Source organism: Quercus robur, chromosome 2 (assembly GCF_932294415.1).
Source record: "Quercus robur chromosome 2, dhQueRobu3.1, whole genome shotgun sequence".
Classification (NCBI taxonomy): domain Eukaryota; kingdom Viridiplantae; phylum Streptophyta; class Magnoliopsida; order Fagales; family Fagaceae; genus Quercus; species Quercus robur.
Window position 1 is genome coordinate 78,232,190 of NC_065535.1, and position 18,185 is coordinate 78,250,374.

The window sequence follows — 18,185 nt, forward strand, 5'->3', positions numbered from 1 at the left end:
AAAGGTTCTTTTGGTTTGCTCTATTGGTTTTTTTTTTTTTTTTTGACTGCTGAGTTTGTTTGAATGAAAAGGTTCAAAAGAGAGAAAGTGGCTGTTAGAAACTTTTGCTAATAAGAGTACTTTGGTTTTGTGCTTAATGGGAAAAATGAAAAGATACATAGGTGCAAGTGCAACTAGGTTCATTCTCAAAAATTAGATTACTATCACTTAAATTTTGTTTGCAATTGATGAACTATGAGCCTATGAAAAAATAAAACAAACAAAATTCCTTGTGGGATATAGGTGCAAGTGCAACTGGGTTCATTCTCAAAAAGAAAGGCAAATAGATTATAGAGTCATAGAGTGCCACAAGCCCTACATTTTTGGGATTGGCTTCCATTGTAGTAACTTTAAGTCTTTAACACAAAATGAAATAATGACTACTTGCAATTCAAACGGGTGTGATGATTGGGGCCTTGACCACATGTAGGGGTAGTGGTGGTCATGCTCATAATTGAGTAGTTACACACAGTCCACATAACCAAAATTTAAATTCTTCAATTAATTTAATTTATGGTTAATCACCTATGATATATATACACACACGCATATAGCCTTATTACTTGATATGTGCATGCACATCTTATTACAATCTATGATTCATTTTTCTTAAAATTATTTGTGGTGTACTAGTGCACTAAAGCAAAAATAGAAGGGCAAGTGGATTAAGACGAAAGCTTGTGCAACTGACTTTAGTATAAATAGATCACTTAGTAGAGTTTCAGTATAAGCTTAGTGTTTGCCACACTGGCGATATTGAAGCTTTTAACATGTTGGGCAACATATTCCTTGTATCAAACTTTATTTTTAAATCGGATCCATGATAGTAATATCAATGTATCAAATTTAGCTGAATTTAATTTGGGCAATCTTGTGATTAGTTGTACAAGTAGTTGCTTCTTCTAGTAGATACAATATTGATGTATTTTTCTTTATACTTGTGCAGATATGAGATTGGTGGCAAAGAGACAGTTTTTGTGGTGCAACTTGAACTTAAATCACTTTTTGTAAAGTATGAGAAGACATCATTTATATATAAATGGTTGTAATTACTTTGTGAACAACTCGGGTCAATGGTTTTAAAAGTATAATGGTTCTTTATTTCCTTTGTAAATTGTATGGATGATTTTTTTATGGATGTGGTTGGAAATGAATGGATGATTTGTTTATGAATGTGGTTGGAATTGTATGGATGATTTGTTTATGGAAGTGGTTGGAAATGAACAGGTTAATGTAATGGCAAGTAACAATTGGTGACGAATTTCGTCACCTTATATGGTCAAATAAAAAAAATTACAAACGAAAAATCATTGGTTTGGTGACGCAAAATATTAGGTGATGAAAAAGTTTCACCACCTATTATTTTTATTGGTTATGAAAATATTTTGTCACCTATCATATTTTTATTGGTGACGAAAAATTTTCTGTGACGGGGCTATGGTGACGGGGTTTTGGTGACGAATGAGGTTTTGTCACCATATGTCTTTGGTGATGAAATAAGGACATGTGGTGACAAAACGTTTCGTCACCATAACCCACTTTTGTTGTAGTAATCAAATAGGATATGCATTTGTTTCCATGCTAACACGCCAACACTACTTACTCTATTTGATCAATTGGGGGCCGGCTATATTTGTCTTACTAAGTAAAATAATTACTTATTTGAATAATTTGGACGGTATAAGGAACAAAAAATGCTATATATTTCTTTCTTTTGGATAGATAAGATATAGTAAATTTGCAAATTTGGAGATTGGAGCGTGGTTCTTGCATCCTGATATGAGCATTTAAGGGAAGAAAATATTTGATATAATATTTCTTTGAAATAAGAAGAGTTAAGAAATGGAGATGAAGGATTGGAGGAAGTGCATGTGATGGTCAGATCAGGAGATATATAAGTTAAAGTCTAACTTATATTTTTTTTTTGCTGAATGAAGTCTAACTTATATATTTGGAGAATTTGTTCTTTTTGCATCTTGTAGTCGAGCATATAAAGAAATGTACACATTGATATAATATTTTTTTTTTTAAAATGAGGATAAATAAAAATGGCTCTAAGACTGCAAAAGATCAACTTAACCTGCTAACCCACTCAATCTGCTTCGATCTATACTGACCCACACAGTTTTAGTGTGAAAGGTAGCATGGATTGGACAAATTTACTTATCAAAATGATTGGTCAATTGAGCATGCATGTTAAATTATTGGAACCCACCAGTGACCAACCTGATCGGTCTATATTTAATAGATAAAAATATATATACTAATATTTAAAAGGTTAGATTTAATTTTTTTTTTTTGTTATTCTTTTTCTTTTCTTTTTTTAAAAAAAAAAGAAAAAGAAAAAAAAAAGAACTATTTGAAAGGATATCCATTAAATGTATTCACTAAGACGTTTTATCTTTTAAACGTAAACTTAAACGGCAAATATATCTTGTCAAGCCACCCAACTTGTTGAGAAGAAACCGCAAAATTTTCCATCAATCCATCAATTATAGATGTTGATGGGTTAGCGTTGTAGAAGCATAGTTTTCAGAACCGAACCGGATCAGAAGGTTGGACCGTGAAAATTGGGAACCGAGATGAAAACCGGTTTTTTAAGCATAAAGAACCGGATTTTTTTTAATTCCGTAAACCGCTAAAACCGGAGTTAGACCGTACAAACCGGTGAGAACCATGCGGTCCAACCCCTTAGCAATTTTTTTTTTTTTTTTTTTACAATTTTATTCTACTTAATTAAATTATCCATCTCTTACAAGGAATAAAAAAAATTATAATTAAACTCCTTCAAAGATATTCAACTTTACTTCAAAAATTAATCATAAATTTTAATGTTTTCATGATTATTATTTTATTTTATTAACTTTCTTATTTAATTATTAAATATATGCTTGAAAATCATTAAATTTCCCTCACATATATAGATATATTGTCAATTTTGCTAGTTTTATAAATTTAATATCTATATTTAGGCTTTAATTAATTAATTAATTAATTATGACGTCATCACGGTTCGATCCCAGTTCAACCTTGGTTCGACCTCAAAAACCTTGAACCTCTCCCTTTAACGGTTCAATGAACGGTCCGGGTCTGAAAACCTTGGTTAGAAGATTAGCAAAATTAATTGCTAATGTTGTATTATGTATAGATAGAGGAGTTAAAGAATGCTCAATGTTTTTATTTTATTTTATTTTATTTTTGTGTGGATAATTTAATAGTTATGAGAGGTGGGATTTAAACTTAGAACATTTTCATTGAAAACACTAGAATGAGACAATTGAGGTACAAGGCTCATGGTAGCTCATGCTCAATGTTGTTCCATAAAGATTGCTAATAACTATTCTAACCACAAGTAGTCATATTATCATTAAATATGAAAAGACTAATCTTAGAAGCTAGCATGATACTACATTTCTTTGGTAGGAAATGCAAAGCAGGGAAGTTTGTACAGGGAATTTTAAAGCCAGAAGCTCATGAAATTTTTTTTCCATGATTTGCACAACCATTCCATCACACAGTCAGGAGAGTGTTCTTGTTCACAAACCCCCCCATCATTGCTTCTGATTCGACATAATTTAAATGAAAGTGACTATAGTGAAATTGCATAGACTGGCTTATTGGACTCCTGGGTTAGATTGTAAGTGTAAGCCCCTAGTAGTGTTCCAATCACCGGTCCAACCACATACACCCAAATCCCCTTATAGGTTGCGCTAGCAAGTGCTGGACCTATTGTCCTTGCTGGGTTCATAGATCCACCTGATACTGGTCTGGATATATATGACTAGGCAACAAGTTAATTCAATCTGTCAATGGCATGCATTTCAAACATATTCCCCATATTTCCATTTTTTGTATTAGAATATAGCGGTTTAAAACTACTCATATATATATATATATATATATATTTTGAAAATATACTGTGTGTGTGGAATGAAAAACTTTTATTACCAAAAAAAAAGGGGGAACGACGCCGTTCCCCTTTTTCGCTTTTCAGATTTATTAGTTGAGTAGCAGAAATTTGAGCCTCCATATCATTTATCACCAAGCCAATTCAATATGCTTGAAATCAGCGTAACTTTAGGCCGCCACCCTTCATTTTCTGCCCGTACAACCAAAGCTTCCTTCATACATTCAAAAGCCTTCTCCATATTCTGCTTATCCACATAGCTTGTTGCAAGAACTGCCCAACTACATGGGGTTGGTGTCTTCCATTTATTGACTTTATCTCGAAGTATAGTTTTAGTTTTTTCACTTAGTCCCATCTGACAATACCCAATAAGGAGAATGTTGACACGCGAAAATCATATCAGTCCCCTCTTGATCTCTAACTCTTTCTTTCCCCCTCAGTAAGTCCCTTGGCCCCATAATTGTTTTCTCAAAAATCGGTGAGCAGGGAATTAGAGGGGTGGGGTTGGCTTTTGTATTTTGTTTTCAGCTATTAGGGGAATGACGTTGTTCCCCTTATTATTATTATTTTTTTTGGTAATAACAGTTTTTCATTTTTTTAAAAAATTATGAAAAAAAGAGAGAGCTCAAAACTGTGTAAAATGACAAAAGTTGAAACTTAGAAAGTTAGTTTTGGATTTTAGCCAAAAAATTATTGATATATTTAGCTTCCCCAGCTCCATTAATAAAAATTTACGACTCTATCGCTAACCTCATCATTATTACTACAATTAAATGTTCTAAAATACTTATCAAAAAAAAAAAAAAAAGATCCAAATTACAATCTAATATTTATAATATAGTATTTATAATATACAAAGTCGATTGGTAGTAGGAAAATGATTAAAAAAAATCCTAGTCAAAAGAGAGTATGGGACATAATAGGTCCAATCTACAAAAAAATTCTAATCATAATGGATCTTTTCAAGAAATCCGTTAAGCTTAAACGTACACACTAGCAAAATCCCCAACAAAGATCCAATCCACGTGCAAAAAATGAAAAAAAAAAAAAATCAATATAAGCATGTATGAACATTTTTTTTTTTAAAATTTTTTTTATAGAGATAATTACAACATACTGCTAACTTTGCAGCTTGAACCATTTTCCCCTTAGACCCAAACACTTTATACATGGGGATATGCTAATTCAACTACAAGACTTTTGGCATGTATGAACAATTTAAATAGGTGCTATAGAAATATTTTATTATATAATAATAAACGAGTTGAGTAACAAAACAAAGTCACTCAACAGTGTGATGACATATGTATGATGAATGGTGGAAGAAGAGACATGCATCATGTGGGGACCAAATTTGAACTTCTAGCCCAACGGAGAAATGGACTTCAGCCCAAATCAATCCAACACAATAAATTTGTAGAGAATGGGTTGAGGCACTAGGCTTACGTAAACCAAATAACAGAGGAACAGGTTTTGATGCCAAAAAAGAAAAGATGACAGAAGTTTGTTAGGGAATAATGTTTTTAGGTTGGTCCGAGGACGCTGATTCTTAATTATTTTTCACTTAAAGCTCTATTACAGATTTGATTACCATCCCCCCCCCCCCCTTTATGGAGGGTTTTTCACGTTATATAGTCCTCCCCGGACCATTATGATCTTACACTTGTTGGCCATCTGAACTCTTACTTGAGTACTTGTCCCATCTGGCATCGTTCTTGGATTTTTGTGAGTTGCGATTGAAAAGGTATTATTGTTCAAGGGTCTTCTCCACATAAATGCGACTATAAAGGTAGTTATGATGCATTTAATGCGGTGGCAGCAGCTTTCCTTCAGATATATTATATTTTTCCTTTGGGGTTTTCTACTCTCTTGCTCATTCCTGGGGTACGTCCTCGTCATCGATGCATCCTAGGGGGCGGCTTTGATCATTAGGTCCAGTGTTTGACCCACTCTGAGTCGGTTCGAGGGGACACTCCTCCTCGAACAACCTTCGGTTCTAGGCTCTGCTCGTAAAGTCTGGCCCAAAACAATTTGTGCTGCTTGCTTGCCTTCGGGTCACTCACCTCCTCGGATAGGGCCCAAGGCCCAGTATGTAGTCCGGCCCCCTACCCTACGATAGCCCCTCAAAACTCTAGTTTTTCTTCCCCTCATATGAGGAGAAAAGTGGGGTTTTGATCTTTAAGAAGTTACATCAGTTGATTACTTGATTCGCACGTGCGAGGGCATTGTTTTAGGTGCCCCATTAATTGCACCTAATGTTTCGAAGCCCACGAAGCGTCATTAATTGCTCCAGGCGACGCTTTGTTCCCTGGATCCAATGGCTGAATTCTTCCCTGGAATTTTGGGCGGGATAATTATTACTTCTTGTTTTTGCTCCCTATATAAAGTGTACGGAGAAGCCTTTCCTCCATTTTCACAAGTCTTTAGGTCTCCAAAGAACTTAAACACTTAAGCTCTCAACAACTCTTTAAGTCGCACAGCCTTTCACCCCTCTTTCCTTAAGGGATTCTCGAAAACTTTTTCAAAGGTATCAAAAATTGGCATACATTCTGTTTTCTATATATACATTTTTTGTAAATACTCCTTCCCCTTGGTCAGTCTCCTTAGACTGCAATTTCTTACTTCCTTACTTACGAAACCCAATAATTCCACCTTAGGTTGTCTAAATGGGTAGATTTGAGAGCCTGGTAGATTCTCCTGCAAAAATAGAAGATTTTAAGCAAAGATATCGTATACCCCAGGGGGTTGACCTATGATATTGTTCCTCAGAACAAATCGTCACACACAGAGAGGTGGGGGAAGTGGTCATTCCTATAATAGCCTTTATAGAAGGGGGAATGACCCTTCCTATGGGTAGGATAACCTGAGACTACCTCATAAACCATAGGTTGTGTCCCCATCAGTGCGCTCCCAATATGTTTAAGATCCTAGGTTGTGTCGATGCTCTCAACGAGTATTTCAGACTAGGGCTCACATGGCATGATGTGGTCCATATGTACGAGTGCCACTCACAAGCTAACGGAGGGTTTTACCTCAAGTCGTGGTCGGCCATTGTCAGGCTTATCTCGTGCTTCCCTAAATCTAACAAAGGGATGAAAGATGACTACCTCATCGCTTCAAGGGCATAGCACGATGGTCTCCACTACCCAACCCAGGAGAGAGAGACAGGTGGGATACCTTCGAGTTAGGTTCCTTAGCAAAAGACTTAGATTTTTTAACCCCACTCATGTCCTCCGTTTTTCTTTCCATTGAAAGTAGGCTTCAATTATCTAATTGAGTTTGGTTTCTCAGTTGTTTCTGCAGATAGGAGGCAAGTCGCTCCTTAGCTCAGTCTTACTAACGTCGTGGCCCTCAACTACCTGCTCCGATCAGAGATTTTTGTGAGCGAGGATCGACAGTTGTGAGTTGTCCATTTGGTCCTTGGTTTTGACCCAATTTCAAATATCTTTCAGGAGGTTGGTCACGCAATCAGAGCTGGAGACCCTCGGATAAACTGTATAAACGTGTCAAAGCCGGATTTCCTGGCCCAGGACGACCTTCCGCCGGTCATATTGCCAGCTCAACAAATCCCTCCTCCGCTTATAATACCTTTACAACAAGTCCCTCTCAAAGCAGCAGTTGCAGCGGACAAGGAAATTGCATCCTCGCGCTTATCATTAGAAGAGGAGATAGACCAGTTCCACTTCAAAGGGGAGGAAGGGGTACCGGAAAGGCCCGTTCAGCTCTCGAATTCCGAAACCGAGTCCGACAGACACTTCGTGGCTCTCTAGCCCAGGATAGTGGTTGCTGAGGTTGACACAAGCTCAGAGGGGAGAAGAGAGATGGACTCAAAGAGAAGACCGAGCTTGAAAGGCTTAATGGCCAATAGGAACAAGGGGGGAACTTCGAAGGATGCCCCCAAGACCCAAACTCCTGCTAATATTCCCCCTCCTCTTCCTCCCGTTGATCTCAAACCACCAGCTGTGCAAGATCCAAAGAAGAAGAGGACTGCACCCGAATTGGAGGAAGGTGAGGTGGCCCACTCGAAGGGCATTAAACAACAGAAGACTAAAGACCCTAGGGATAAGAGGCCCACCTCCTTTGACAGTAGGGAGGACGTCAAGGTGCGCCGACCACAACGCACATGGGCTCTACGGATAGAGCTGGACGGATCTCAAATCCCCTACGATGCCACTATTTGGGAATTTCAGAGAGGTCAGGCGACCCATTTGGCCCAAACTCTAAAGCAGCCTCTGCTATTCCTATGGGACATGAAGGCTCTTAGGCATACTCGGCAACCAGAGCTTTTCATGTCATTGAAGAGGGACCTTGCCATAGTAAGAAAATCTTCTGTTTCTCTGAACAGATTGATAGGAAGCATCTTCATTCTTTAGTGCTGTTGCCACCATCTTATATACGTGATTCCTTTGTTATTGTCATACAGGTCACACAGCAGGTTTACGTGGTTGAGGAATGGGTCCGGAATGCGAATAATAGATTTGATACTGAGTCCCAGTCTCGGCGTGATGTTGAGAAGGCTCTCGGGGCCATAAAAGAAGAAAAAATGCAGCTAGCCGAGAAGCTAAAAGTGTCAGAGCATGAGCGTAACAGTGCACTAGCCGGGCTAAAAAATGTTGAGGCCCAGGCCAAGGATCAACGCAAATTGCTCTACACGATAGAGGTGAACACGACCACTAAGAAAGCCATCGTTCTGAGTCTAAAAGTGGAGCTGCAAAAGGCTAAGGTGGCAACCGAGGTGGCCAGGGTAGCAACTAAGGCTGCGGAGGAAGCCGCCTACGAGCGTGGGATGGAAGACGTTGAAAAGAGGCTGGTCGAGGAGGTAGCTGAAGTTTGCAAGGATTATTGCTCCGAGACATGGGTGGTGGCACTCAACCGTGTAGGGGTCCCTGCAGACTCCGAGCTAAGGAAAGCTGAGAGTGTATTTTTCCCGGAAGTCATCAGAGAAGCTCCAGCTGACCTGCCTCCTACCGTTACCCTGTCCCTCCCTCCTCCTAAGCAGGTTTCTAATACTCAAGTCCTTGTTAGGGGTGTTGAGATTCCCATGGAGGTAGTCGAGAAGGGTAAGGAGGTCCTATCCTCGGCCAAGGACGTCCCCGCCAAGGATTCCCTAACTATCAAGGACATGGTTTCCTAGGCCAAAGCAGTTGAGTCAAAGTTTGACGTTGGGGATGCCAAGCTCAAGGTCGTTGATTTCGAGAAGGGTACTTAGGCTGCAAAGAAGTAGTCGCAGGATTTTTCTCTTTCCCTTTTTTTTTTTTAACTGTGGCTTTTTCCATCATTTGTAATGTACCCGCCTTTGATTAATGAATAGACTTTTTTTTTTTTTTTTTTTTTTTTATATGCTTCTGGTACCTTTGCTTTATGCGTTCTATAACTTATTAGTATTATAAGAGGCATTGCGCAATTGCTGTTTGTCTTTATTAGAAGCTAATAATAACTTAATGCTAGCAAGTTAAGTGATTCGACAATGTTCCAGCGACAAACATGTTTATCACAAATTTGTATTGAGAACAGTCCCTTCTACACCGAAGGTTGATACTAATGAAGATGAACATATACTTTAGTGAAAGCAGATTAGAAAAAGGGGAGTAAAGATGCCATTGGATATCAATTTCTCCCCATGAGTATACAAATGATGACATAGTATTAATTCCCCCACAGCATCTGGTCCGAGGACATCAAGCATGACTAAGGTTCCGTTTAAACACTTATAAAATTGATAACATCGTGTTAATTTCCTCATAGCATCTGGTTCGAGGACATCAGGCATGACTAAGGTTTTGTTTAAACATTTGTAAAAATGATGACATTGTGTTAATTTCCCCATAGCATCTGGTCCGAGGACATCAGGCATGACTAAGGTTCCATTTAAACACTTATAAAAATGATGACATCGTGTTAATTTCCCCATAGCATCTGGTCTGAGGACATCAGGCATGACTAAGGTTTCGTTTAAACACTTATAAAAATGATGACATTGTGTTAATTTCCCCATAGCATATGGTCCAAGGACATCAGACATGACTAAGGTTTCGTTTAAACACTTATAAAAATGATGACATTGTGTTAGTTTCCCCATAGCATCTCGTCTGAAGACATCAGGCATGACTAAGGTTCTGTTTAAACACTTATAAAAATGATGATATTGTGTTAATTTCCCTATAGCATCTGGTCCGAGGACATCAGACATGACTAAGGTTCTGTTTAAACACTTATAGAAATGATGACATTGTGTTAATTTCTCCATAGCATCTGGTCCGAGGACATCAAGCGTGACTAAGGTTCCATTTAAATATTTATAGAAATGATGACATTATTTTAATTTCCTCATAGCATCTGGTCTGAGGACATCAAGCATGACTAAGATTTCGTTGAAACATTTATAGAAATGATGACATTATGTTAATTTCCTCATAGCATCTGGTCCGAGGACATTAGGCATGACTAAGGTTTTGTTTAAACACTTATAAAAATGATGACATTGTGTTAATTTCCCCATAGTATCTGGGGTAGAGTATCTGTTCTCGATTCCCAAGTCACAATAGTATCTCCTAAAATATTTGCTATCGAATTGGAGGTCGTTGTCTGAGATGAGGGTATGAGGGATTCTGAATCGGGTGACAATGTTTTTCCAAACAAACTTCTTAGCGTCCACGTCCCTGATGATTGCCAAAGGCTCAGCTTCAACCCATTTGGTGAAGTAATCTGTGCCGACTAGCAGGTATCTCTTGTTTTGTGCTGCTTTGGGGAAAGGTCCTACGATGTCTAAGCCCCATTGTGCGAATGGCCAAGGGCTGGACAGAGGATTAAGGACTCCTCCCGGCTGACGCATGTTCGGTGCGAACCTTTGACATTGATCTCATTTCTTTACGTATTCCTGTGCTTCCTTCTGCATTTTTGGCCACCAGTAGCCTTGAGTGGTGGCCCTGTGCACCAAAGATCTACCTTCGGTGTGGCTCCTATAGATTCCCTTGTGTAACTCTTCCAACAGTAATTTTGTTGCTTCGGGGTGTATGCACAGTAAGTAGGGCCCGGAAAATGAGCATTTGTATAATTTTTAGTCCTCGGACAACCAGAACCGAGGAGCCTTCCTGCGCACCTTTACTGCTTCTGAATTTTCCTCGAGCAGGTATCGTCCTTCAAGAATGATATTATAGGGTCCATCCAGCTAGGCCTCGCCCTGACTTGGTGAATATGGATTGCTTTTCTCTCTATCCCTGCTGGTTTGTACAAATCTTCCACAAGGATGATTCGAGGAAGACCTTGTGCCAAGGAAGTAGCAAGCGTGGCCAGGGAAGCAGCATGGGTGTTTCCACTTCGAGGGATGTGCAACAAGCTAAAAGATTTGAATCCTGACCATAGGTGCCCCACCTGACTTAAGTACCTCCGCATTCTTTCGTCCCTTGCTTCAAATTCCCCCTTTACTTGGCCAACGACTAATCTTGAATCCGAGAACGTCTTTATCACCTTCCTGCCCATTTTCTGAACCATGGCCATTCCCATCAGCAGGGCCTCATATTCAGCCTCGTTATTCATGGCCGAGAATCCCAGTCTCAACGATTTCTCAATAGTGATCTTCTCGGGGGATATTAATACTATTCCCACCCCGGACCCCTTTTGGTTTGCCGCGCCGTCGACATACACTTTCCAGGATAGCGGGTACTGACCAATCAATTTTCCATCCATGTGTTGTGCTTCTATCACTTCTTCTAATGGGGGTTCAGCAAACTCGGCCATCAGGCCCGCGAGGACCTGGCCTTTGACGGAGGTACGGGGCATGTATTTGATATCAAAAGCACCTAGGATCGTCCCCTATTTAACAATCCTTCCTGTGTAATCAGCACTTCAAAGCATAGCTTTGAGTGGAAGTTGAGTCAGGACGACAACTATATGCGTTTGGAAGTAGTGGGGAAGCTTTCGTGTGCCAAGCACCACTGCTAAGACAACATTTTCTAGTGGTAGATACTGAACCTCGGCCTCATGTAGTGATTTGATTACATAGTAAACTGGTTGTTGTACGCCATTGTCAACTCACAGCAATACCAAACTTATGACATGAAGGGCCACGACGATGTATGCAAATAGGACCTCATCCACCTCAGGACTAGACATGATAGGCGGCCGCAATAGATACTCTTTAAGATGTTGGAAAGCCAGGGCACACTCTTCAGTCCACTCGAAACCTTTCCACTTTTTCATCAAGAGGAAGAAAGGTTTGCACCTATCCACCGACCAAGAAATAAACTGATTCAGGGCGGCAGCCATTCCGGTAAGCTTCTGGATCTCTTTGGGATTCTGGGGTGGTTGTAAACTGCTAATGGCTTTGATTTGATTGGGGTCGACCTCGATACCCCGATAAGTCACCATGTATCCTAGGAACTTGCCTGATCCAACGCCAAATGAACACTTGGAAGCGTTTAGGCATAACCTATGTTCTCGCAGGATTTCAAAGATGCTTCCAAGGTCTGCAACGTGCTCGGACACCACCTTACTCTTCACCACCATGTCATCTATGTAGACCTCAATGCTCTTGCCCAACTGAGATTCGAACATTCTTGTCATCATCATTTGATAAGTTGACCCTGCGTTCTTTAAGCCGAATGGCATTATTTTATAGTGGTAGTTTCCAATGGGAGTGACAAATGCTATTTTCTCTTGATCATCCAAGACGAGTGGTATCTGATGATAACCTTGAAAGGCATCTAAGAAACTCATCCAAGGGTGGCCGACCGTTGCATCTACCAATTGGTCTATTCGAGATATAGGGAAATGATTTTTTAGACAGGCCTTATTCAAATCTGTGAAGTCCACACATACTCGCCACTTCCCGCTTTTCTTCTTCACTACTACGATGTTGGCCAGCCATTCAGGGTAAAAGAACTCCTTGACAAACCCTGTCTTTTTAAGTTTCATCATCTCTTCCCTGATAGTGTCTGCATGTTCTTTGGATAGGCGCCGAGGTAATTATTTCTTGGGAATGACGGATGGGTTAACGTTTAGGTGATGGCAGATAAAATCTGGATCCACCCTCGGAGCCTCGTAAGCGTTCCATGCAAACACATCAATATTTCTTTTGAGGAATACCAGTAGCTCCTCTCTCTCTCTCGTGAGGGGGTAGTTGAGCCTCGACCTGAAATAACCTTTTCGGATCACCACCTATGATAAATTTTTCCAAACCCTCGCATTTGGGCTCTTCGTCTGGTTCAGGGGACGGCGGCTCTAGAGTTTTTGATTGCTATAAGCCCCTTTCGGCGGTAGTCGAGGAACTAGCTTCGTGCTGCCGTGAGATGGCGGCCACAAGGCATTGCCGAGCCACAGGTTGGTCCCCCACAATCTCTTCAACACGGCCCCCTGAGGGGTATTTCACTTTTTGGTGCAGGGTGGATGAAATGGCTTCCAGAGCATGGAGCCAGGGCTTTGCCACAATAGCCGTGTAGGGGGAGTAGACATCCACCATGATGAAGTTCACCTCCACCACCTCTGAACTAGTCTGTAAGGGTAGTCTAATCTGGCCCTTTGGAATAACAGTCTTCCCCTCGAAACTAATCAGAGGGGAATTGTAGGTTGTCAGGTCCTCGGGTTTCAATCCCAACCCCTTGTACAGGTCAGGGTACATGACCTCGATAGCGCTACCCTGGTCTACTAACACTCTCTTTACATCGTACCCTTCTATTCTAAATGTGACCACCAGAGCATCATCATGGGGTTGGATGATTCTGATCTTGTCTTCGTCCAAAAAGCCCAGAACTAGTAGGATTTCCACCCTGGCCCTTTTAGGCTTTGGATTGGAGCTCTCGGCAGGAAGCCGAGCTACGAACATTACTCTAGAAGGGCAAGAACCGGTCCTACCGAGAGCAGCGAAGATGACATTGATCATTCCCAAAGGTGGCCTCGAAGAATCATCTCTCTTAGGTTCCGAATTTGTTTGACCCCCTCGGCTATTGGTGTGGTGCAACAGGTGTTTCAGCTTCCCTTCTCGGACTAGCTGGTCCAAATGGTCCCATAAATTCTTGCAGTCTTCTGTAGTGTGCCCTTGGTCCTGATGGTAATGGTAATAAAGGTTCTGGTTTCATCTCAGGGGGTTTTCAGCCATCTTGTTTGGCCATTTGAAGAACGGTTCATTTTTAACCTTCTCTAGAACCTGGTGCATCGATTCTCGAAACACTGCATTGACTGCTTGAGCGTTGGTAGACCCTGCCTGACTAGCAAAATCTCTCCGCGACCAGCTGTTACTGTATTGGTCCGACCTGAAATCCCTCCTCTCCTAAGGGATAACCTTATCCTTTGCTTTACCCATTTGCTAGTCCTCCTCAACGCTCTTATACTTGTCAATACGGTCCATGAGTTGGTGCAGATTGGCGACAGGTTTTCCTGTTAGGGACTTTCTTAAGCCATGCTCTGTTGGGAGGCAACTCTTGAAGGTGCTAATGGCGACATCTTCAAAATTACCGTCCATCCCATTATACATCTCCCAATATTTGTCCGAGTATGTCTTCAGGGTCTTTCCCTCTCTCATACTCAATGATAGCAGGGATGATAGGGGCCGAGGGACTCTGTTGCAGGTGATGAAGCAAGAGCCAAATGCCTAGGTGAGCTCCTTAAAGGAGTTTATGGAGTCGGGCTTCAGGTTGTCAAACCATTTCATTGCTACGAGCCCTAGGCTGGATGGGAAGACCTTGCACATCAAGGTTTTGTCTCTGGAATGGATGACCATTCTTGGATTGAAATGGCTCACATGCTCTATGGGGTCTGTCTTGCCATTATACATGGTGAACGTGGGCTGAGTGAACCGCCAGGGGAGTTCCGCTCACTCAATTCTTCACGCAAAAGGCGACCTAGAGATTTGATCCAACGCCTTGCCCATAGTGTCGTTTCCCATGCCTTTTCGAGGGGGGCTCATGTGCCAATGTTTGTGGTGGTTCTCCTTTTCATAGGAGAAAGACTCACTGGGTGGGGTCTTTGACCTTCGTCTATAGCTACCATCCTTTTTACCGTTAGGGGAGGCGTTAGGGCTAGAGGAAGCTCGCCTTCGCTGTGCATGGCGCAACTTTCTCTTTAGCTGGTCGACTTCCAATTGCAGTGCTCTGGTATTCTCTTCTTGAGAGAGATGACCCTTTCTCTATGACTAGCTTCTTCCGATCCAGGCACTATGCACACTCTCCTCTCGATCCCTTCTCCGCTCGAGGTGGAAGAAAGGATTTTGGCATTGGGATCCTATGGATTCTGCCTGTCGTGGATTTGAATCTGCCATGGTTGAACGTTGAGCTCACCAACACTCGAGTATTCCCTTTCCCACAAACGGCGTCAATTATAGGGACCAAATTTGAACTTTTAGCCCAACGGATAAATGGACTTCGGCCCAAAGCAGCCCAACACAATAAATTTGTAGAGAATGGGTTAGGGGATTGGGCTTATGTAAACCAAATTGCAGAAGAACAAGTTTTGATGCCAAAAAAGAAAAGATGACAGAAGTTTGTTAAGGAATAATGCTCTCAGACTGGTCTGAGGACGCTGATTCTTAATTATTTTTCAATTAAAGCTCTATTACAAATTTGATTACCATCCCCCCTTCATGGAGGGTTTTTCACGTTATATGGTCCTCCTTGGACCATCTTGATTTCACATTTGTTGGCCATCTGAACCCTTACTTGAGTACCTGTCCCATCTGGCACCGTCCTTGGATTTCTGTGAGTCGTGGTTGCGAAGGTATTACTGTTCAGGGGTCTTCTAAATGCGGCCAGAAAGGTAGCTGTGGTGCATTTAATGCGGTGGCAGTAGCTTTCCTTCAGATATATTATATTTTTCCTTTGGGGTTTTCTACTCTCTTGCACGTTCTTGGGGTACATCCTCATCATCGATGCATCCTGGGGGGTAGCTTTAATCATTAGGTCCAGTGTTTGACCCACTCTGAGTTGGTCCGAGGAGACACTCCTCCTCGGACAACCTTCGATTCCATGCTCTGCTTGTAAAGTCTAGACAAAAACAATTTGTGCTGCTTGCTTGCCTTCGGGTCACTCACCTCCTCGGACAGGGCCCAAGGCCCAGTATGTAGTCCAGCTCCCTACCCCACGCATCATATCTTTCTCTAATTTGTGTTCTTTACTTCCTCATACACAATTTTTTTTTTTTTAGTTTGTACTTTCTACTCAACTGGTATGGTATAATCACAGGTTGGATAAGTTCATTGCAGGACTCTATAAAATAACTTTAAGCTTAAGGAGATGTATAAGGTTTGTGAAAAGATCTCTCTCTCTCTCTTCACAAAATTAAGCTGGATTAGAAACTCTTTTGTCGTTTTATTTAACTCAATGACCTTCGTATGAGACTTTTATATTGCAAAAAATATAACCGGTGCCATTTGCATTCTAGAAATGCCTTGTGTATGATTGTTAACAGTGCTTTCGTAAGTTTCAAATTGACAAAATTAAAGTGTATTTAAATTACCGTTAAGCTAACTTCAAGAGGTTGGCTAAGTGATTTTTAAGGTCTTATGACATCTGTGAGACTTTGGGTTCAAAACCTCTCATTAGTATCTTGGAGTCACCCTCATGAGATTTCTCCCTATAATAACCTAGTGTGTGTGCATACATCTGAGAAAATAGTCAAATACTCGAAAAAAATCTAGATACCCTAAGCAAAAATTACTGTAATAGAAACTAGTGTAATAGAAATTACTGTAAGCGTGATGACTTAAACTAGTGTGATGAATTAAACTTGGGTTCAAAACCTCTCATTAGTATCTTGGAGTCACCCTCATGAGATTTCTCCCTATAATAACCTAGTGTGTGTGCATACATCTGAGAAAATAGTCAAATACTCGAAAAAAATCTAGATACCCTAAGCAAAAATTACTGTAATAGAAACTAGTGTAACCTATAAAAATTACTGTAAGCGTGATGACTTAAACTAGTGTGATGAATTAAACTGGATGCGATGCCAAAATTGTGGGAAATGTGTGACCTATATAGCATGTCCTTAGATCTCTCTTCAAAATTGTGGGGTCTGAATAATTAATTATGTAATAGAAACAATGGTTGTCTCATCATCTGCAAATTAATTAGTCTATCTTAATGAGAAGCTGAATTGATAAAAATTGTAGTAGGCAAGACTACAACAATAAGCTATCTCATCATTTGCAAATTAATTAGTTCAACTTGTTCGGTCCAAGTGGGTTTCAGTTAGCTCAATTGGTGAAGTTTCTGATGGTTGTATAAGAGATCTGGGGTTCAATCCCCACCTATACCAAAAACTAATTGGTGTCTTAGTCTGATAATAAAAAATTATTATCAGGAGCGGACGTCATAGGTAGAAACTTTTTCCAAAAAAAAAAAAAAAAACTTGTTCGGTCCATATCTCAATTAACATTATCAAATCCATTCGTTGTATTCAGCTAGGTTGGTATAATGTCAGACTTAACCAAAAGACAAAATACACTTTCTGAAAAAACAAAAAAGAAAGAAAGAAGAAGATGAAGACATTATATACTAATAAAATATATAGAAAATGCTTGTTGTTTCCATGCATGCAGCATGCTAAAATGTCAACACTTTTAAAGGCATGTTTGGTAGACTGTACTAGTGATTATATAGGAATAGAGATATGTATTACAAGAAATACAAGATGCTATAATGTAATACTCATTACTATTAATTTGTTTAGTGACAACACAAGAATAGAGCCTTGAAGAAAATAGAATGTTTAAATCAAATTGTCTAAATTGTAATATTAGAATAAAACTTAAAGGCATATTTTAGGAAATATCTTACTCATATAATTATTTCTTAAAAAATAATATATTTAAAAAAAAATTGAAAGAAAGACTAGTTTTTTTTTATGACTTTTTATTTTCATAATTGTTATGTGTATATAGAAAGTTTGTTAATTTGGAAATATATTAATTTAGAAATTAATACACCTATAAAAGAATATTTATTACAACCCTTCTAGAGAGGAATAATAATTCTTTATTTTAAAGAATAACAATTCATAAAAAATGACTATTTCCCATAATACAAATATAACTAAATTACTAAATAGTTAAACCATAGAAATAGCTATTATATTACAATACCTATTAGTTTATCAGTCTTCCAAACATACCCTAAATCTTAACTCGATTCAATTGGGGGCTGGCTATCTGTCTTGCTAAGTAAAATAATTACTTATTTGAATAATTTGGACGGTATAAGGAACAAAAACATACTATTTGAATAATTTGGACGGTATAAAGTCTAACTTA

At 39.7% G+C, this 18,185-nt stretch overlaps 1 protein-coding gene across 1 annotated transcript; it reads right to left on the reverse strand.

Moving 5' to 3' along the window:
* Window positions 1-13,181: 13,181 nt before the first annotated feature.
* On the reverse strand, window positions 13,182-14,096 carry LOC126703795 (uncharacterized). The gene is made up of 2 exons (XM_050402867.1): window positions 14,076-14,096; window positions 13,182-13,985 (listed from the first exon to the last, which is right to left on the reverse strand). The coding sequence occupies exons 1-2, from the start codon at window positions 14,094-14,096 to the stop codon at window positions 13,182-13,184; spliced, it is 825 nt and encodes a 274-aa protein (XP_050258824.1).
* Between the last annotated feature and the right edge of the window lie 4,089 nt (window positions 14,097-18,185).